This window comes from Penicillium mononematosum, assembly GCF_028829835.1.
Source record: "Penicillium mononematosum strain IBT 11891 chromosome Unknown utg000003l:1.0-8172316.0:1.0-8177699.0, whole genome shotgun sequence".
In the NCBI taxonomy this organism is placed as follows: Eukaryota; Fungi; Ascomycota; class Eurotiomycetes; order Eurotiales; family Aspergillaceae; genus Penicillium; species Penicillium mononematosum.
The window spans coordinates 5,789,486-5,809,783 of NW_026643273.1; the positions used below are offsets into that span (position 1 = coordinate 5,789,486).

The 20,298-nt window shown below is 49.1% G+C and overlaps 6 protein-coding genes across 6 annotated transcripts; 3 read left to right on the plus strand and 3 right to left on the minus strand.

The window, feature by feature from the left end:
• Nucleotides 1-433: 433 nt before the first annotated feature.
• Nucleotides 434-1,412, plus strand: N7519_007217 (Dcp1 family protein; the record flags this gene model as incomplete). Its single annotated transcript, XM_057293993.1, has 2 exons — nucleotides 434-1,016; nucleotides 1,057-1,412. The coding sequence occupies 2 exons, from the start codon at nucleotides 434-436 to the stop codon at nucleotides 1,410-1,412; spliced, it is 939 nt and encodes a 312-aa protein (XP_057148804.1).
• A 233-nt stretch (nucleotides 1,413-1,645) lies between these two features.
• On the minus strand, nucleotides 1,646-2,871 carry N7519_007218 (bifunctional triacylglycerol lipase/ester hydrolase; the record flags this gene model as incomplete). Its single annotated transcript, XM_057293994.1, has 5 exons — nucleotides 1,646-1,704; nucleotides 1,762-2,000; nucleotides 2,066-2,250; nucleotides 2,327-2,495; nucleotides 2,543-2,871. The coding sequence occupies 5 exons, from the start codon at nucleotides 2,869-2,871 to the stop codon at nucleotides 1,646-1,648; spliced, it is 981 nt and encodes a 326-aa protein (XP_057148805.1).
• An 836-nt stretch (nucleotides 2,872-3,707) lies between these two features.
• N7519_007219 (SMEK family protein) lies at nucleotides 3,708-6,844 on the minus strand (the record flags this gene model as incomplete). The annotated part of the gene is made up of 9 exons (XM_057293995.1): nucleotides 3,708-4,265; nucleotides 4,317-4,753; nucleotides 4,810-4,977; nucleotides 5,031-5,831; nucleotides 5,894-6,220; nucleotides 6,271-6,320; nucleotides 6,371-6,452; nucleotides 6,525-6,621; nucleotides 6,731-6,844. 9 exons carry the CDS (start codon nucleotides 6,842-6,844, stop codon nucleotides 3,708-3,710), a joined length of 2,634 nt encoding a protein of 877 aa, XP_057148806.1.
• A 1,292-nt stretch (nucleotides 6,845-8,136) lies between these two features.
• N7519_007220 (DUF914 domain membrane protein) lies at nucleotides 8,137-9,519 on the plus strand (the record flags this gene model as incomplete). Its single annotated transcript, XM_057293996.1, has 3 exons — nucleotides 8,137-8,357; nucleotides 8,414-8,604; nucleotides 8,660-9,519. 3 exons carry the CDS (start codon nucleotides 8,137-8,139, stop codon nucleotides 9,517-9,519), a joined length of 1,272 nt encoding a protein of 423 aa, XP_057148807.1.
• A 1,101-nt stretch (nucleotides 9,520-10,620) lies between these two features.
• Nucleotides 10,621-12,327, minus strand: N7519_007221 (uncharacterized protein; the record flags this gene model as incomplete). Its single annotated transcript, XM_057293997.1, has 7 exons — nucleotides 10,621-10,950; nucleotides 11,015-11,120; nucleotides 11,174-11,378; nucleotides 11,568-11,786; nucleotides 11,843-11,947; nucleotides 12,131-12,180; nucleotides 12,239-12,327. The coding sequence occupies 7 exons, from the start codon at nucleotides 12,325-12,327 to the stop codon at nucleotides 10,621-10,623; spliced, it is 1,104 nt and encodes a 367-aa protein (XP_057148808.1).
• A 3,766-nt stretch (nucleotides 12,328-16,093) lies between these two features.
• On the plus strand, nucleotides 16,094-19,489 carry N7519_007222 (uncharacterized protein; the record flags this gene model as incomplete). The annotated part of the gene is made up of 3 exons (XM_057293998.1): nucleotides 16,094-16,712; nucleotides 16,782-16,853; nucleotides 16,908-19,489. The coding sequence occupies 3 exons, from the start codon at nucleotides 16,094-16,096 to the stop codon at nucleotides 19,487-19,489; spliced, it is 3,273 nt and encodes a 1,090-aa protein (XP_057148809.1).
• Nucleotides 19,490-20,298: the final 809 nt, after the last annotated feature.

Consider the following 20,298-nt stretch of genomic DNA (forward strand, 5'->3'; position numbering starts at 1 on the left):
GTAGCGGTGGTGTATGTATGTGCGCTTGCGCGGTTCTTAATTCCGGCAGCGGAAAATAGGCTTTGAGGGTTGTCGCAATAGAAGAACAAGAGGATAATGGTTATGATAGGATAAATAGAAAGAATTGAGAGAATCACTTGTATAATGCGACAATGGCTCAGTCATTTCATCACAGAGGTCATCCCACCAAAGTTTAGAAGGGTCGTATCGTCATCACGTAGGATATAGGGAATAGGAATATGTTGAAACCAATTGTGAAGGAATCAAATATATGCCAGTGCCCAAAATACCCTACATGAGGTTCGAAACGAAGAGCTTCGAGAGTCGGAAAGTAGAAAGTAGAGAGTGGCCGGATAAGCGCGAAGGCGGAGCTGCAATGACGATATCAGCTCCTTCCATCCTTCCACACCTTCCAAGCGTTCCCACAGAAATCATGACTTCACGCAAACCTCGGAAGCAGAACAATCACAATCCTGTCAATCTCACCGATTATGAATCCGACGCCCCATACTACTCCGACATGCAGCAACAGCCTGCACCCCCGCTCCGCTCGAACGAGGAGCTCAATCTCTCTGTTATCCGCCGCCACAAGCCCTCAGTGACCTCCATCCTCTCACTTGCCCCCTACGCAGTGGTCTACATCTTCAGCCCCACCACAAAACAATGGGAAAAGAACGGAGTTGAAGGAACCTTATTTGTCTGCCAGGAAACACAAGGTGATCTAGGCCAAGAGCGCTACACTGCCTTCGTGCTGAACCGCCGCGGGTTGAACAATTTCGATCTTCCCCTCACCGATGGCGAGAATGTCGAAATTACAGAGGAGTATGTGATTCTCAAAGCCGAGGAAAGTGAAGGTGAAGCCGGACAGAATGGCATCGCCGATCCCTTGCACCCGCAGAATGTACCCAACAACCAGACCGGCACGAACAACGTGCGCATCTACGGTCTCTGGATCTACTCGGAGCCGCCGCCAAACTCCACCGCAGAGAGTCGCACCATAAACGCCCAGATGATTCGTGAGTGCGCCACCCATGCGGGGGGAGAGCATGAAGCTAGCTCGCGGACGCCTCGAAGCTATGCGCCAGAACAGCCTGCACGTCGCGGCAGTGGCGGCTTCCTCACAGACTGCCCCGATGGAGGAAATACAGGCTAGCGTGCCTATGGGACGTCAGATTTCGCTGAAGGATCTGTTTGGTCAGCAGCGCGCCCAGGACGACGCTTGGAGTGTGCGAGCACACCATCTGGGCCCCGAGCAGCAGCCGCAACCATACCCACAGCAGCCTAACTATCAACATATGGTGCCTCATCAGATGCCGGCTCCTACTCCCCCGCCCCAGCCGCAATCCGATGTGTTAGGAGATTTATTCCGGAGGGCAGGACTAGCTCAACAGAGCAATGTGCAAGGGCACTAGAGGAGTGCTGAATGTTTCCTTCGGGCCCCTCAAGCATTTGTACATGGCGTCTAGCTTTCTGATTTATTCCGGCATATTTGAATAGCTTTGGGCTCTGTCTTAAATTCGGATGGGAATGGGCGTGGCGTAGCGTCTCTTGAGATACCCGTTACAATCTGCGCCAATGGCGAAATTCATTGTCTTCATATAGCTCCTATCTATTTCGATGCATTGTAAAATCCGTAGCCTCTCCCTCAGGCCACAATCTGCCTAATCATCCCCGCAACTTTTCGCGCCATCACATCACTGTGTTCTACAAAATGTCAGCAAGCCTACGTATCGTAGTCAAAGTCAATAAAAAGCCACTTACTCAAACAAAATGCATGTGGCAAGCCTTCTTCACAAACAACCATAGTCGGCCCAGCCTGTCCTCCCTTCTGCCCGCGCACCGCAACAATATCATCCCTCGTCTGATCAGCCACCCAGTGATCATTACGACCAAAATAGAAGAACAGCTTAGCGATAGGCTCACGCGCCGACGCAGCACCCCAGACATCATCACTCCATTTGTCCGAAGTGATAGTCCGCATTTCATCAGCAGCCATATGTCTAGCCAGGAGAAGAAGTTAATTAGATAAACCCAAACCACCAGCCAAAAAAGGAATATCACATACAAAGCTTGCCGTACCCCACCCCGACTCTTCAAAAAAGCACACGTAGTGTCCAAAGCATGAACGGGCGGGTCATTCATAACAAGCCGGATGACAGATCGAAGAAGTGATGCCGGGAGCAGAAATGTAAGTAGTCGAGCGAAGAAACTAACCACCACAGCCAGACGGGGAATAATCGAAAGTAGAGTCTACGCAGTAGAGCTGAGATTAGCTACGAAACTGAAGGAAAACATAAGCATCTGGCAAGAGGAATATGGTATGTACCGTCAATTTCTGCCCTGAAGGCGACGCGGCGATATCCTTGACTGTTGGGAAGAGCATCGCTCCGCCGATGATATCGAAGGCGCTTCCTGGATTTGATTCACGGTGTCGTCTTAGGATTTCCATTGCGATATATGCGCCGACGGAGTGGCCGATCAGGATGACTTTTTGTCTGATTCCGGCATCAACAGTACCTTTAGCATTACCGCTGCCGTTCACGTTGCCTTCGTCCCCATCAGGGTAGCGAGCTTGCCCTGGACAAAGCAGATCTGATCTTCCAGGTCGAGATCGATGCCATTGTTTGACGGCGAGGGCTTGTGTTCGTCGATTTCAAAGCCACCCAGAGAGCAGCCGTAGATTTGAAATGATGGTCGGCTTGGTAGATTTTCCTCTTTTTCCTCATCTAGATACTTTGAGAGTAAAGAGAGGAATGGGTGGTAGTAGCCGATCAGACCCGGATTGCCGGAGATGAAGAAGATTGTCGTCTTTTGGTCTGATGGAGAACCTGTGGCAGTGAGAAAGGTGTTTGCAGTAATTTCAGGTGTCATTTTTTGTTTGGCTTGTATCATTGGATCTGCTGTAGGTCTCCCATGTAGTTTCCATCCAGGGTATAGATGGCTACAGGTTTGTTGGGTGGCCTGGGCTTGGTTAGTGCTGTCCAGGCGCATATAAAATAATCGAAGGGATATGATTACAGGAAATGCACCCCTTTGTCATGTGTACTTTTCGCGTATATTATTGCCCTGGGGTGGTTGAACGAAGCGCGTTGGATTGATAGGGAGGTGAAGTCGGATTTCGCTGGTGGATCCAAGCACTCTACATCGAGAGCCATCCATGCTAGCCGATCGACCACCCAAAAAATACGAAATATATATAGAAAAAGTCAGAAAAAGAAAGAAACACACAGAGAGAGATTGGTGGGCTGTATAGGTATTTTGATAGCTGGCAGAGCAGATACTGTGAACGTGCCTACGGCACTACAGACAATTCCAACAGGTAAAGAACACCACGAAGATAGCAGGATATATTGCAACGACTCCATCCGCGGATGCAGGGCTCTTCCAATGGTCGGTTTCCGAGTCCGACCAGAAAAATAAAAAGAATAGACATCGCAAGGCTAGATCCAATGCATTGCCCAGACGCCATGCCATGTACATCAACGTTCTACTAGACGCTAGTTCAGGCCAGAGAAGACAAAACCTCGTAAAACCAGGAGGGAAGCAGATGGGTAGCACCCTGAAGAAAAGAAACGGAACAAGAAGAAAGGGCATCGCCCAAAGAACAGCAGGAGATGAAATATGGGAAATCCCACAACCGAGTCTGGTATCAAGGCCATGGGAAAGGAAAATTAAATCAAGAAAAACGCCTGGCTTATGAGGTATATTCATCCACCCTCGTTACCCTGACTGTCGTCGCGATTCTCCTTCTCGTAACTCTCGCTCGTCACCTCTGCGCGGGGGGTGTCAGTTTCTGACACGACAGGTTTTGCCGTTGATCCAATATTGATAGCGATTCTCTTGGGCGCGGCGCTGGTGACCTTGTTTAGGACACCTGGTGAGGCATTCTTATCTGCCAGTGAGCTAGCAGACAGGTTCTTTTTCCGATTCATGTTAAAGGCGCCAGAATTGCCACTAGTTGAACTTCTTCGTTTAGGTCCCGCAGTAAGCTTGCTGAGCTCATCATCGTCTTCTTCCTCACGGCGACGCTTCTCCGCAAGTCGCTCCGGCGGTGCAGGGGGCGTTTGGGTGGGTGATGATGCAGGGACCTCAGTGAAAGTCTCGGTTGGACTGGCAACTGGCTGTTGTTCTGCACCTTCGGGTTTGGTGTCCATGATGTCCTCATCGTCGTCATCTGGGTAGTCAACCAATGGTTTGACGACCGCAGAGGCGGATCCGCTTGAAGGTTCATCCGCAGTGGCCACACGGTCCTGTGTCCACTTTATCTTAAATGGTCAGTCGTTTGCTTAAACTATCTCAATCCAAAAGGTACCTACCTCATCTTCGTCGTCGGATGTGTTGAAATAATCCTCTTCCGCGGGGTCCATTTCTCTAGCACCCTGCCAGCGCTGGCCATTGAGGGGAATTCTCCGCGGAGCGGTGCTTTCATCCTGACTGAACAGAGTCGCGTCCGCCTCGGCTCCGTACCCCTGCATCTGGTCATATCGAAGAATCAGGCTCTGGAAGGTATCAACATAAATGATGTTCTCGAGTTTCTCGCGATATTTTTCGACCACATGGAGAATAAAAGGCTTGATATTTTCCCGCCTGATAAACTCAAAAAGTTCAAGACAGGCCGAGTTGAGCAGGTTGTCGCGAGGCATTGTCTCGTAGACGATGTCGAGAATCAACTCAAACGTGTTATTGTGTGTCATGAGAGCTTGGTAGAAGGTATCTTGGAGGCTGATCAAGGTGCGGAAGAATTTGAGGGCGACTTGTCGGTATTAGCTATGGATTCTGCGTCAAAAAAAAAAAAGGCTGTACACTCACCGAGTTTGAGGTGTTTCTGCGGTGCCCGCAGAAGTTGTGCCACACGAGGCGCGAGTGATTCACTCTGGATAGAGTTACGTGTGCGGAAGAGATGCTGGCGGACGAAGAAGGTGAGGATATCAACAAGATGCGAGTAGAGGGTGACCTCTTGGAATGTCAAATCATTAACTAGACTCGAGGTTAGCAAAGTCTTGACCAAAACCAAGGATCTCACCACTTACGGGCTGTGCGATTTGCAAGCTGTTTAAGCGGTTGGAAAAGCCGTTTTGAGGACTCATCAAAATGTTGCTGGACAAATGCATCAGAGAGAAGGTTGTTGTTGCGAACTTTGAAGTAATCGGGTCCAGCCCGACCAAGCGGGTCCTGCATAGGGATCTGAGGATCAAGGAGAACCTTGATAGCATCAGCAAGTTGGTTTTTGACGCCAAGGTCAGTCTCCACATGAAGAAGGTCGATCAAGGTGTCTGTGAGTGGTGTCTTTTTCTCATTGACAGCCTTAAGCATATAACCTCTCATCATGACTGGATCGTGATCCAACAGAGCCGACAAGATATCAATGCCAGTCGTGCGCATAGCTGGATTCAAGTGCTTGACGGCAAACGCTATAACGGCGAACAACCCATGGCTAATAAAGTTGGCGAATAATTGGGCCCGCGACGGCGCCTGCAAGTTCTTCGCGATGCCAGCACACTGGTGAAGGAACTGCACGGCATCATCCTTGCGTCTCTGGTCCGGATTTCTCGGGTCGAAAACGTGAAATAGATCACGCAGGAAGGGCCCATTTGCTTGGATATGATTCACTATCTCCATTTGATTGAAGAATATGAGAGAATTGAGCACCGAAAATGTCGGGTCGTCCAAGATCCGAGCTAGTACCACATCTTTTAGATACTGCAGCCTCCATGTACTCCGAATCTTGCGGCGAATGAGCGGGTCCTTGATCGGGACAACTTCCTTATATCTCGATTTATCCGCGAGGTATTGTCGATGGTTTGCCTTGTGTGTGGGGAATTCAGGGTCATCTACTTTCGTTAGTATCCAATTGCATCGGACTTGGATCAGGATGAATCTGGGTAGAGCATACATTCCAGAGCCCCAACCACTCCGAGGATGATATGATCGGCGACGACGGTTTCGATGATGGTGTTGTCATTGAGCAAAATTAGAGATTTCATGATGTTGCACAAACGATGCAAATCGATCAAGCTCTCCAAATCCTCAGCCATTGTCACTAGCGGTACCAATTTGGAGATGTACTCGTCGCGAATGATGTACTTGGATAGCGCATCTCGACCGTTCTGTGTCATGCTCGCTGCTCGTACAATCTGTTCGATTTCGGGGAGGTTTCCGAGTTCGGGGCCGGGTAATACGATGGACTGGTAGCTATCGAGGTCGTCGGACAAGGCGTCATCTTGGAGAACAATTAGAGCTGCCAGCTTTCAAACACGCGACAAACCTTACCAGCTGAAGTGAGACTCAAGAGATGTTGTTGGACAGCATTGACAAAGTCCCTTTGATGAGGTTAGTTCATGCGCGCAAAGATTTTTCGTCGATTCCTTACCAAATGACCGCACAACCTTCCGCCTCTTGGAAACTCAGTGCCATATCCGTGCCATTCTGCTCGGTCCAGACAATCAAAGTCTCTGAATCGCATGATACAGTTAGTCAAAAAAAGACACGGAACAGCGATGAGATGATGATGACGGGATAGGTACCCTGTTGTTTTTGATAGCCATCGTCCTTGGTGATCCGCGTTTCGAGTAGGACGCGATTGGGTAGGTCTTCAGATTCGACGAATATGCGAGGCTCCTCCTAGTTCAAAGCGATCAGTTACTGATGATGATGGTGATGCGCTCGGGATTGCGCGCGATGAAACATCGTCGCAAGAGCCTCAGTGCGCGCACAACACGCGACAACTCACTCCCAAGATCTGACCCGTGCAGAAGCCGGTTCCTCGGTCAAACCAATCATTATCTTTTAGTTCATAAACCTTCACTCGTTTGCGACCGTCGGGCGGCTGTACTTCCAGCGCCATGGTCCGGCAGGAACAGGGAAAGGCGTCTCGTCACTCCGGGCCTGATAAAAGTGCACCGGCGCGAGAGGAGAGCCAAAGGGCGGTGTGGGGGGAAAAGAATGAAATTAAAAGAAGGTTATCGGAGGATTGTGTAGTTTGCTTGAAAAGGGTTTGAAAGGGACGCAAAGAGGGAATGGAGGTGGAGATCCCAATGATGAAAGAGTCTGCGGAGGGGATGACGATCGGGAACAGTCCTGAAGGTCCACCTGACGGCCTCGGCAGGTACTTGGGTTTTTTTTTGGATTTTTTCCCCTTAAAGGACCTCGGAAGACTAAGAAGAAGCTTCTTTGAGAGATATGAAGTGAAAGTGGAAACTTTCAATCCTTCCAGAATTCCATATGATCCCTGTTTATCCCTACTTCATCTCTATCATCTCTACCTAAGGTATCTAAAGTACCTATAAACCACCTCAGACTATATAGGTACCTGGACTCCCTATGTATGTACATTAAGCACAGGCAGAAAATATGCTATACCACTAGGAATGCAGCTTATGATAAAATCTAGCCGTACTTTATCTTCGTCCTTCTGCTGTTCTTCCGTGATCGGCAGAAGCTGGATCTGGAATCCATTCTACAATGTTCTTTCTCAGGGGTTTCGGAATGGCGTCAGTCAATACATTATGTACTCCGTACATCCATGGAGGATGGTCATAAAGTACATGTATTTATAACAGCTGAGTCTGGCTTGTGTAAAATATAAAATCCAATATAATTTAAGATTCATCTATCAATCTATAAATCTATAAATATTCTCTGCAAGGTCAACTCAACGCAGGGATCTCCACAAGCCATGGGAGGTGGGTGGTACGCGGAAAGTACTTCCCCTCAAGCCGACAACTAGCCTCGCTATTCAAGTATCGGCCAAGTACCCGGCCGCCTTGCTTAAAGCTGCTGACATAAAAGACCAAATGGACGGCAATGTCCGCAGCACAGACCCTCACCGCCCCCACTATCCTCCCGTTGATTGGCTGTGTTTAACAGTGTGGAAGGATCTTATCGAAGATTGGCCCGATTAGGAAAGGTTCCAGACGCTTTTTTTTCTTAGGCCTCGGGTTACTTTGAGATTTCTGCTTCTTCGTCCGATTCATCGCCAAACGGTACATTGATACACGAGCGACTTCGGGAGTTTTGCGCTCGTTTTCCAATCTCATAAAGCTCCCTTTATATTGCTCTAATACTTCGACTGCAACTGGTTTTGCCATCTGCATCATTCAAACGCAACCCCGCTTTCTGAGCGCGCATCAATTAGCCATGTCTGAGTCGAAGGACCAAGTCACCGTCCAGGCATCTGGTGTAGACCATGATACTTCTACCCATTCACTAGCCAAAGATGCCCAGTTGGGCGCACAGAGTTCGAGTTCCCAGGCGGAAGCCTCCGAGAGCCCTGTGCAACCTGCGGACCTAGTCGATCAGAAGAAGGGGTTCTTTGGCTACTTCAAGACTAAGGAATTCTATATCACCTTGGTTCTAGGGTGAGTATCACTTCAGAAACTACCAGTCACTCAAATCCTAACTCAATTTCTCGCAGTCAAATCCTCGCTATTGCCAATACCTCGACGGGTACATTCACAACGCTACTCGGCCAGGAACAATGGGCAATCCCTGCGTTCCAAACCTTCCTAAACTATGTGCTACTCAACGCCATTTTCACTCCTTATACGATGTACCGTTACGGCTTCAAGGGCTGGCTCCGACTGGTATGGCGTGACGGCTGGAAATGTATGTCTCCAATCTCCCCACATATTCGATATACAACCCCGACTAACCACTGCAGACATCATCCTTGCTTTCTGTGACGTGGAAGGCAACTACTTCATTGTTTTAGCATACCAATACACAACCATGCTAAGCGCGCAACTGATCAACTTCTGGGCCATCGTCGTGGTCGTCATCATCTCATTCCTGTTCCTGCGCGTACGCTACCACATCACCCAAATTGCAGGTATCATAATCTGCATCGGCGGCATGGGCATCCTCATTGCCTCGGACCACATCACCGGCACCAACGGCGGAGACGTATCCCAAGGCAACCAACTGAAGGGCGACCTGTTCGCGCTGCCAGGCGCAAGCTTCTATGGTCTCACCAACACGGGAGAAGAGTACTTCGTCAGTACTCGACCCGTGTACGAGGTGCTGGGTCAGATGTCATTCTTCGCAATGATCATCAACGGTGTGCAGGCCGGTATATTCGACCGGACCTCCTTCGACAATGCGCACTGGAACGGGAAGGTCGGCGGATATCTCACCGGCTACACCCTGTGTTTGAGCTTGTTCTACTGTCTCGCACCGCTGTTGTTCCGTCTTTCGTCGGCGGCTTTCTTCAACGTCTCCATGCTCACCATGAACTTCTGGGGTGTGATCATTGGCGTCAAGGTCTTCCACTATTCTATCCATTGGATGTACCCGATTGCCTTTGTTCTGATTATTGTCGGTCAGCTCATCTACTTCCTCGCTCAGAAGGTCTTGAGCGAAGCCCGCAAGCCCTGGCTGGGGACTAACCAGGAACGTGGTGTTGTTGGTCTTTTCACTGCAAAGAGGAAGATCGTGCATACTATCCCTGCTGCTGCGGAATATGATCAGAACCCTGAGCATACCCCCGGGCACACTACCACGGTGAACAATAGCGCTGTCTGATTGTTAACCGCCTGTTGCTTTCTTGTTGTAAATCTTTGGGGGGTTATGACTACGGATGGGACCGCACATATAAGAAGATCTTTCAGATTTTATTTTGTGTGCTGTGATAGATGCCCGTCAAGTCCGTTCGCGTGCTCTCAACTAATGCTTAATTATGTTCAGATAATTGCTATTTCAGAGATCAATACCAATCTTTGTTTTGAGAATAAAATACACAGTTTATCGCCTGTTCTGAGCATCTAAGTACATCTTCAGCGTAGTCCAGAAGCAACATTGAAACTCCTGGTACTAGGACTGATAGCCCAAACTAGAAGGGCCAGACACGTTATAGAGCGTACATATGTACCTTTATATGACCAGGCACCGAGCAATGAGAAATGGATAGGTACACAAGGACATAATATTCTCTTCCCTATAAAACCCATAGCAAAGGCTAGAAATCAGATCCAAACGAAACCCAGATCCGTTGGAATAGAAGTAAACAGACTCCAAACCCTTACATCAACCAAGCTATAAGTCAACCCTCACCTGGGATAGAAGAAAAAACAAAAAGAACAAACAATTAAAGAATCTCCAAATCCAAGAAACATCCGTTTTGAGCCTCTGTTCGCCTCCCCATCTCCATATGGAGATATATAGTAAAAACAGGCATCCAAAATTAAATAAAAGATCACAATGTGCAAGTTTCCCGTACCACCCCCAAAGATGAAAAAATAAAAGAGACCTGTGCATCCGACATGAAGAACACCGAGAAAAATGAGACAGCCCATACATAGCCCACGAGCATCACAGATAAAGCGCCATATTTCCGACCATATTCGCACGGGCACCGGAATAGCAAAAACGACCCAACAAAAGCAGAAAACAACATGCTGAACCCAAGACCTAACAGGGGAATGCGAAGAAGGCATCATATCACCCAGAAAGATTCAAAATTTGGGGGAAATATTTCCAACCCCCCAGTAAACACCTTCGTCTTGTTCCCCCGCCTGGTATATAGTAAGCCAGCTCAACCCCAAGTCCAATATGCAACAAGCGCCCACTGGAGTAATGCCATCGAAAAGGTAATGCCATCAAAAATCAGAAATTCAGTGTGGAGTTTTAACCCCAAACGGAAGCTTGCACGCCAAGCCCACTCTTAGAGCTCCAGACGCCACTGCCGTTGCTCCAGCCGAGGCCAACACCACCAGCCTGGTCCTTCGTGCCAGGGGTACCAGCAGCGGAGGTCACAGGCGGGGTAGGACCGGCCGAGGAGGTGCGCTCAGTCGCAGGGCCAGCAGCAGGGTCAGCGGGGGTGAAGCCGAGCCCGAGCGGGGAGGGGAGAGGAGTGATGGAGCGCTTGTTCAAGGCCGGGTTGGCGGGGGGGAGCAGAAGTCTGGCCAGGGGCAGGCCGGGAACCGATGGGACCGACGGAACCGATAGGACCAGCAGCTGGCTTGGAACTGGCCTGACGGGATGAGGGCGAGTCGGCGCCGGGCGACGAGGCCGAAGTTACGGGCTGCTCGGTGCCGAAGCTGGCATTGATGGCGGAGCTAGGCGAGGAGGTGCTGTTGGCGCGCGAGGGCGACTGCAGGCCCGTGGTGGCTTCGGCGGTAGTGGTGCTAGCCTGTGTCAAGCCGAACGGGTCCATGCCTCGCGGGGAAGATCCACGCACACCGGACGACGGGGTACCCCGCCGGCTTGGCTATCTGGGCGTGGGTTATCATCGGAGAAGGCACCGGGCGGGAAGAAGGCTGGGCTTTCGTTGCCGTACAGGGCGCGGTGCTGGCGGGCGAGGAGTTCGCGACGGCTGTCCTCGCTCACGGCAGCCGGGCTGGTGGAGCGGTCGGATTTGGATGCAGACATCTCGGCGAGGAGGCCTTGAAAGGAAGAAGAAAAGTATTAAAACCCCGTGTTCAAAGAAAACGAAGAAGCCAAACCAAATATATTACACAGGCCGACGGATACATAGATGCAAGGAAGTGACAAGAAAAAGAGAAAAGGGAAAAAAAAGCCGACAGGGGAATATAACAAGGCTCAAAAAGAAGAAGACAGACGCTACCACGTACTTCGGTTGTACTGTTGCTCCTGGTGATAGTTGCGGAGTTCCCTCTCACGCTGTGCTGCCATCCGACGCTTCGCCTGCATCATCTGTTCCACCTCGTTGGGACGACCCTGGTACCGCTGGGAGGCATAGAAACCCTGGGCATTGCCAGCCGGGGGCATACGGTTGCCATCGAACTCGCTGATCGAATGGTGTCGCTGAGGGCCACCACCCATGCGAGGGTCTGTCAAGAGACAAGTCAGAAACGCGTTCTGGGTGTCATCCGTGCCCGCAACATACCGTAGTCGGGGTAGGGCCGGCCCATCATCATGGGCATCGAATCCCGCCGAGGGGCATTCCACAGCTTCCCGCTCTTGACGAGATTGTCGATCGCACGATCGACCTCTAAAAAAAGGAAAAAGATCAGCACTCGTCCCCCAAAGGGTCCCCCCGAAGAAAACAAAAAACAAGTATGTCCATATCATCTCCACAACCGTCTCGCTTCAAAACCACCGAACTTTTCCCCCGTTACGCGATTCGGTTTTCGGAGAAGCAATTGTAGAGATCCAAGCAGAAGTGTGTCCGTACCGTCAAATTGGGAGGAAAAGGCCGGGATATCCTCGCGCTGGGAGACCGAGCTCGATCCTGTCAAATGTTAGTTTTCTGCTCGGGGTGCTCGGCATTATGATCCCATACCTGACCGGGAGGGAGGCGCCGGTTGCTTCCCAAGAGACCTGGCGCGCAGCGGGTGCTTGCCAGCCCTGAGGTTCGTAGTACGAAGACATTGTCGAGATCAAAAGGTGCGACGGTTCAGGGGGGGAAGATGATCCGGTCAGAGGCGATCTGTCGAGAAAAAAAAAATGTGAGCGTCGATCCACAACACACTTTTCGAACAGTCCTCCAGTTCTTCAGATCTTCTTTTCAACACATCAAAAGAAAGTATCGATATTTGAGATCACAAAAGAAAAATAATTTTCTCTCGGGAAACCCTTTTTCGAGGGTGTTTTTTCCGCGCTCTTTCGAACTATTTTGGGGCATATGTATAGAATTTTTTTTTCTCCCCAATTGGAAACAGAAACAATATCACACTTACAGGAAATAGGCCTCCGAGTATTTCTTTCTACCACGAGTCAACGAGGCAGAGGAAGTCCAAAGATTGGAAGGATGAAGAAGAGAAGAAAAGGAGAGAGGGTCCTATGGGGGGGGATGTGGGTGTGTATTACCTTATGGGGGGGAGGGGGCTTTCATAAATTGTAATGTAAAAGAGTAAAATAGTTAGTATTCCGTACATATTAGTAGTATATTAGTATGTATTAGTATACGGGGGAAAAAAGGAGACACTACTTTTTTACTTTTTTTGTTTTTTTAAAGTAGGACAACATATTAACCTAGGTATTAAAACTGAGACTTAACCTTCCTTTCTGTTTATGTTGGATATGGACTATAAGTATACCTAGGTAACTACATACTAAGTCTCTTTCTACTAAAAACCAACCTATTTGTCATTCAATGCTTTCATTTAATACCAATTCCCTTTTTTTTTTTTCTGTACATCGAAGATCCCAAGTACGCGGCAATTCCCGGCAACCCAACGGCTTCTATTCGTCACTGCTGGGGCCGGTCACCGGAGATTGGACGGGGACACGGGGGCGTGTGTCTAAGCGTCGAGCTCCCCTCGTGTCTGATAGTTACTATTACTTATTATTCATTACAACATACTGTATACATTCTATACTTGAATGTATATTCTACTCTACATCTACAATCTAAATGTTCGAATCTTGGAAACTTGGTAATTCCCCACTTAAAACGGTGAATATTTACATTTACATTGCGTTGCCCTTATGTTGTATGCCCTAAGTCTTCAATACTCTATTTCAGTACAATATTCAAAGTTTCAAAGATTCAAAGTTTCTAAGACGTAGGTTCTGAGATTCTGTTCGTAATATAACCCAATTTAAACAGGGCATTCCCTAGAATCAACGTATGATGATGCCTTGGAAACTGCAAAGACTCTGCACTATGCAGTCAGCTTGCCAAGAAGCTGCCTATGGACGCCATCGGAGGCTGCAAGTGAACACTCTAGTCGCATCAGGAATGTGATCTGCAGCTCCATGTATAGTGGTTAGGACAAATGCATGCAATAAGTATATATAGCCCACTGTAGCCTGCTCGAATGTAGAGAACCTTGTATACATCTGGTTCAAGTAATTCCCCTAAAAGCCTTACTAACAAGTAAGTCTAGAAATTACATCTACATACAGGAGTAGACGCAATGCAATCGTAACATTGCTTCCAGAATACACTCTGAACGGTGCTTGGACCAACTCGGTCAATTCAGGAGAGGTGGGGCAACGTCCATCATTTTTTATATTTTTCCGCAAGGTCCGCGCCCCTCTGAACTGGATTGGCAGCGAGAATGTTAATGTACAATATATGTACTCACCCGGCTCGACCAGTCAGCAGCCCGAGTCCTCCCCCGCATGTACATGAGACTATTTCTATGTGATCGGGGTGAATCGACTCCGGGACGGGATTTTGGGGGCACTGAGGTACTCAGATATATAAAGTAGAAGAGGGATTTTGTATTTTCTACTCCGTAGTCTACCTGAATACCAGCTCCCTAAGCTCTGCCCTGTTGTTGTCTATGTATGTCAATCTAGCGGGAAGGTACCCGTGGACAGTACCTACATGTAGGTATTATTAAGTTGACTTCCATTCAAACCCTCCGGAAATGTACCACTAGCACGATAAACGATACGCTCAATTATGCCTCCGCGTTACCTTGGGTCCCCACTTGTCATACATGGGACTGTGCTTGGCCGTATTTGGTCCTAGTCATACTAGCTGGATGCTTGATTGTACGGGGTTAAGGCTATGTTATAAGTTACAATCCAGAGCTACCTTGATAGCTCAATGTCAGTGAAGAGGGGTAAACACTTCAACCTTGGAAGTTGGTTACTTGTTTACAAAGAAACACGCCAAAACAAGCCTCATGTTCCCAATGTGGCGACCCCAAGCCCTAATAAACAAAGGCTACCATCTTACGACTGATACATCAGTTAGCCCAGAGACAAATGGTCCAATGAATATTTATCTCACGAGGCTCATCGTCTCGAGTATCATCGGATTCGAAGAGCCACTGTTCGGACTCTGGAGTGAAGTATGGGTCCAATGGTGGTCCATGTTCTCCAAACAAAGAAGTATCCTCAAGCCAGGATGCAGAGTCAACAGAATCCTAGATTCCAACTCGATTGTTTGAAAAGAGACACATCGTCATATTCATGCCTCAGGCCACTGACATGGATTAGGTTATACTAGTGAGCAGCACGTGCAAGGACCATGCTGATCGCGGGGAGGAGTGAAGAACGACGATCAGGAGGGAAAAGGAGTGTACAACATATGGACCATGTAAGCCTTTCCTTAGGAATTGATATGTTCAGTCAATAGCTAGTAGTCCAGAGTGGTCCAACGAACAAGACTGTCTTATCGATAAACTGTCGTCATGGTACCTGCATGAAATGCATAGCTCGGTGATACGGCGGGCAACTCTGGCTGCATTTTGGCTTTCTGGCTTCGAGTTTCAGGGTTTCTGGGGATCAAGGGGAAAGGAAGAAAAGAATAAAGAGTACTAGTGAGAAAGAGATAAGCGTGAGATCATATTAGAGACAAAGGATAGAAGTTTAGCCCCTAATTGTTAGCATAAGAAATGAGGGTAGAGAGCTATCCCCCAATAGTCTGACTCCGTGGGCTGCTCCGTCCAACGTTATAACGGCTAATTTCTCACTCAACACGTATTCTTCAAACCTGGAAATACCTACCCTGGGTATATTCATTCGATTACTCGACTTGTATATACATAGAATCGTTGACGTTGGCAAGATTGGAGTTCTTTAAGAGGGGACGGTCGGCAGTGTCTCTTTACCGCCGACAGGGGCTGACCTCCAGGGCTTCATCTTCACAACTTCTCAAATTCCCCTCTCTGGCTACGCTTCCTCTTCAAAAACAATCGGAAACCTAGGCTGGTTCCTAACAACTTGCTTAAAGGGCAAACGGACTGTATCATCCTGTACTTTGGTCCTTTTTTGTCTCATTTTCTTTGATCCAATCCTCGAAAGTCCGCTCTCTTCTCTCTCACGAAGACCGTGTCTCTTTTTTTTTTTCTTACTATTTTCTTTTTGTCTTATTTTCATCTCCTGGTTGAGGCATTGTCTTTTTTTTACATCTCTTCAATTCTTATCGGTCCCGAGTGAGAGATAAAAAAAATTCGGCTTTTCGCGACTTTGGTCGAGGGCGATTGAAAGTCTCCCACCACGAACGATCTGTTTCCCGGTTGTCTCACCATATCAACGAACCTTCGACGTGTTACACACGTGCCATAACCTGCCTCACTCGAATTTATCGATCACGAAATTTCTCCGGTGATTTCCAACTGAGCAGAAACTGAGGGGATTATATTGTGTGGTGTGTGGGAGTGGACTCTTATCTCTTTTGCCGAGCACCCACCCCATACAGAAGGACCACAACGGTGTGGGAGTTGCGAATTGCTATATGGTCGCAAAAATCGATGGGAATGCAAAGTGTTCCCTTCACCGTGACGTCGCCTCGCTAGCGTCGGCGCAGCCCTCCACGATGGCATGGATGCCGCAATCCGATGTGCCACAATCCGACGTGCCCGAGCCCGCCGTTCGGCCTCCCTTGACTTCGCACCAGTCCAATTCCCTTCCTTCCACCCCATATCAGCATGCGCGCAACCTATCGTTCCACTCCCGGTCGCCGTCCCCCGCCCGCGGAAGCACCTCCCCTCGATCCACCCACTCCGAGGCCACGCATCTACCCCCATTCTCCCGGAAACCGCTCGGAGGCTGTAAATATGAGACCGCCATGGCATATTTTCGACGACGGATACCGTATAGCTTAGGCGCAGATATACTACCAGAGGAGAAGGGTGCATTGAAGGAGCAACTCAGCCCGGACGAGGAGAAAAAATTGTCGACCGAGATCATGGACCTGTATGATCGATTGTTACCATCTGCCGAGAGTGATGATCGTCGACGACAACTTGTTCGGAAATTGGAGAAGCTTTTCAACGACCAATGGCCTGGTCATAATATTAAGGCGAACATTTTTGGCTCGTCAGGGAATAAGCTCTGTTCAAGTGACTCGGATGGTAGGTTTTCCCTAGCTTTTTTGGACAAAAAGAGAGATAAAAGCGCAAAACAAATACTAACTTGAGCAGTGGACATTTGCATCACAACCAACTACAAGGAATTGGAGCATGTGTGCCTGTTGGCTGAGGTGTTAGCTAAACGTAAGAGATCGCTGTTGACAAACCTTGACTTGGATGATAGACTGACCTGGACAGATGGGATGCAACGCGTGGTGTGTGTGTCGCACGCAAAGGTCCCCATCGTGAAGATTTGGGACCCGGAGCTCCGGTTAGCCTGCGACATGAATGTCAATAATACCTTGGCGTTAGAAAACACTCGAATGATTCGGACCTATGTTGAGGTGGATGAAAGAGTTCGGCCTTTGGCAATGGCTATCAAGCACTGGACGAAGCAAAGAATTCTCAATGACGCAGCCCTTGGAGGAACCCTTAGTTCTTACACCTGGATCTGTTTGATCATTAATTTCCTGCAGACAAGAAACCCTCCAATTCTTCCAAGTTTGCAAGCACGCCCGCACAAAAAGAGGATGACTCACGATGGATTGGTCTGCTCGTTCGATGATGACCTCAAGACCTTGTCTCAATTTGGCCGCAAGAACAAGCAATCAGTTGGCGAGTTGCTGTTTCAATTTTTCCGGTATTATGGCTACGAACTTGACTATGAGAAGAACGTCATCTCAGTACGGGACGGCACCCTGATCAACAAAGAAGCCAAGGGCTGGCACCTGATGTTGAACAACCGACTGTGCGTGGAGGAGCCATTCAACACGTCAAGGAACCTAGGAAACACCGCCGATGACACCTCATTCCGGGGATTACATTTGGAATTGCGAAGGGCTTTCAAGTATATCGCAAACGGTGATCTAGAAGGGTGTTGTCAGCAGTTTGAATTCCCGGCAGAAGAGGAGCGGACCTGGGAACGACCACCACCCCAGCCGCGGCCAACCCTCACACCTTCCCTCCCATCGCGGGGTGGACGGGGAGGAAACCGAGGCGGCAGATATAATAATCAGTTCTCGCGAGGCGGGCTCTCTGGCGGGCGACGACAGTCAAATACCGGAAACAAGTCAAACTTCCGGCAGCAGAACACTGGCAATGCCCCAGATATCTCTCTGCATGCTCAACAACAAGCCCAGTATCTTCTGCATGACCAGTTGTATCAACAAATCCAGCTGTTGCAGGCGCAGGAGCAAGAACTGCGGATGCAATTACATAGTCAGGCATTGATTACTGGGAGACCACCGCCGGTATTTATCCGTCAGCCATTTATCCAATTCCCAGTCCCTCAACAGCAAGAGTTCTCAGAGGAATCCTCGCGACCGAGATCAGGAACAGGAACAGCAAGCCATGCCACTCTCAGCCCGACTCAACGACACCAAACGATTTATAACCCTACTTATGCTTCAGTTGGTGCATCTGGCTCGCAAGCGACCACCACCAACCCTCCCTCGCCATCTGCTGTTAGTGTTATGCCTGATACTCGTCGTAACTCTCGGCGATTGTCGGCTGCCAACGGATCCCCGAAGTCCCTTCGTGCGCATTCGCAGCCTGCACGGCCTCAAGGCTCGCCCTCTCTTTCCAGCTATATTCCCCTTTATACCATGCCGCCACCCACAGAGAACTGGTCAAAACAGAGGCCGACCACTGAGTCATCAGAAGGCGGAGACGGCAGTGGTGACGAGAATGTAATGCGTTCGAATAGTCTGGCCAGCAATGGATCCCGCTCAAACTCTGTGGACGACAACCGGCAGCAAGATGTGTTGGGTTATTATATAACTCCTCAACAACTTCAAGCCTTCCAGCAAGGTTCCATGCTGCCGCCGTTGTCCACACAGATGGGTCTGGTCTCGAATGGTTATTCGTTTGTCCCCCTTCAGCCAGATTACCGACCGGGATCGTTCTCGTCAGAAACTGCTCGCTCGGAGCACACCCCAACCTCCAAGCCCCCGTCGCAACCCGCCCAATCCGCTCCACGTCCAGTTGCACCCGGTCCGTTGATCGTCGATGGGTCGGTGCGCCCGAGTGAAACCCGCTCGGCGTATGCGTCTGACCTGGTTGACCCTTACTCTGCGGTAAGCCATTATACTTCCTCGGATGACCACAACATGAACACGCCCGCAAGTTTCTCCGATTCCTTGTCTCAAGATTATCAGGATTCTGGGTCCTTTGAATTGGAGCACTCAGCTGTCTTCACTCGGCCATCTACGGAAACTCAAAAGGTCAATGGTGCGGTGGAACAGCAGCCAGACGTGAATGGCCAATCTGAGCTTCTCGCTAGTCGGCTGCAGAACTACCACCTATCGAATTCCGAGAAGCTAGTACAGCAACCCGCAAAGACAAGTCCGGATCGACCAAGAAATGGCACAGCACAAGGACCAGGAAAGGAAACCGGCCCTGCTAAGCCCTCGGGCCAGACGAGCGAGAAACTTGCTACATCTGGACCTAATGAGAATCGGCATCAGTCGACCAACTCGAAGCGCCGGACCAATGGAGATCATTCTGACAAAGCCAACGGTGTTAGTGGCAAGAGCAAACCCAAAGGTCAAGGCCGACACGACGGTTCTCACAACGCTGTCCCGGGCACCAAGGATCGACACACAGACCCGCCCCGAAGATCTGGCGGACAGAGTAACGGCACGAACGAGAGCAACCATGGATGGCAGACCACCAAGAAGAAAAACCGCAAGAACACCAAGTCATCAATGGAGCCTCGAAACGGCATCAACAGCGGTCATGAGCTTGTTCCAGCAGATGATTCTTTGCGAAAAGGCGGTTGACCAAACGTATATCGTTGCGCTTCCAAACCCACCTCCAGCACGATCATGAGGATCGAGCAAATACTCACGTCCAACCTGATCAACCTGGTTCCATTGCCGTCCAAACGGTATCCCCCAAATGAACTCACGTTCCCCTGAAATACATTATTTTGCTCTTTGTCTTTTTCTTTATTTGCTCTTTTCCCCATGAGGGATCAGGGTCCATATATGCATGCATTCGTTGCCATCGGGAAAGTTGGCCGGTTCATTTTCCAAGAAAAGCCTCCCATGCATTGAGACGATTTCTTTCCAGTTGTTTGGAGTTCTTTGTGTTCAAATGGTTAGACCCGGTCCTGTGTCTGATGCTTTTCATCTTTCTTATGCCAATTTTTTTTTCTTTTTTTTTTCGGCCATGGTTCTGTACAAAAGAGAAAGAGATTAACTTGTTGCCAATGAGAAACAAACCAAAATTTTCGAAAAAAATCCTTCCTTTCCTGCTCAGATCATGATACCTGATTCTCCCTGGGGGCCTGGCATTGTCTTTGACTCTGCTATTTCCTCGCCTTACTCTGCCGTCAACAGAGTGTCGATGCCCTGAATGGAGCCATGCAAGTAACAAAGACAGAGAACAAAGGGAAGAGAACAAAGAAGTCCCAGTTCTCAAATCCTCTCTTCCTCTCTCTCTTCATGCTCATCCTCATCCTCTCCCATCTACCTGAACCCCAAGAACAAATCCCATCCGAAGACCGCATCCACTTGATCAATCTGCGACAAACCACAAACCACAGATCCCATAAAGAATCCACATATATATCCAGCATACATACCAA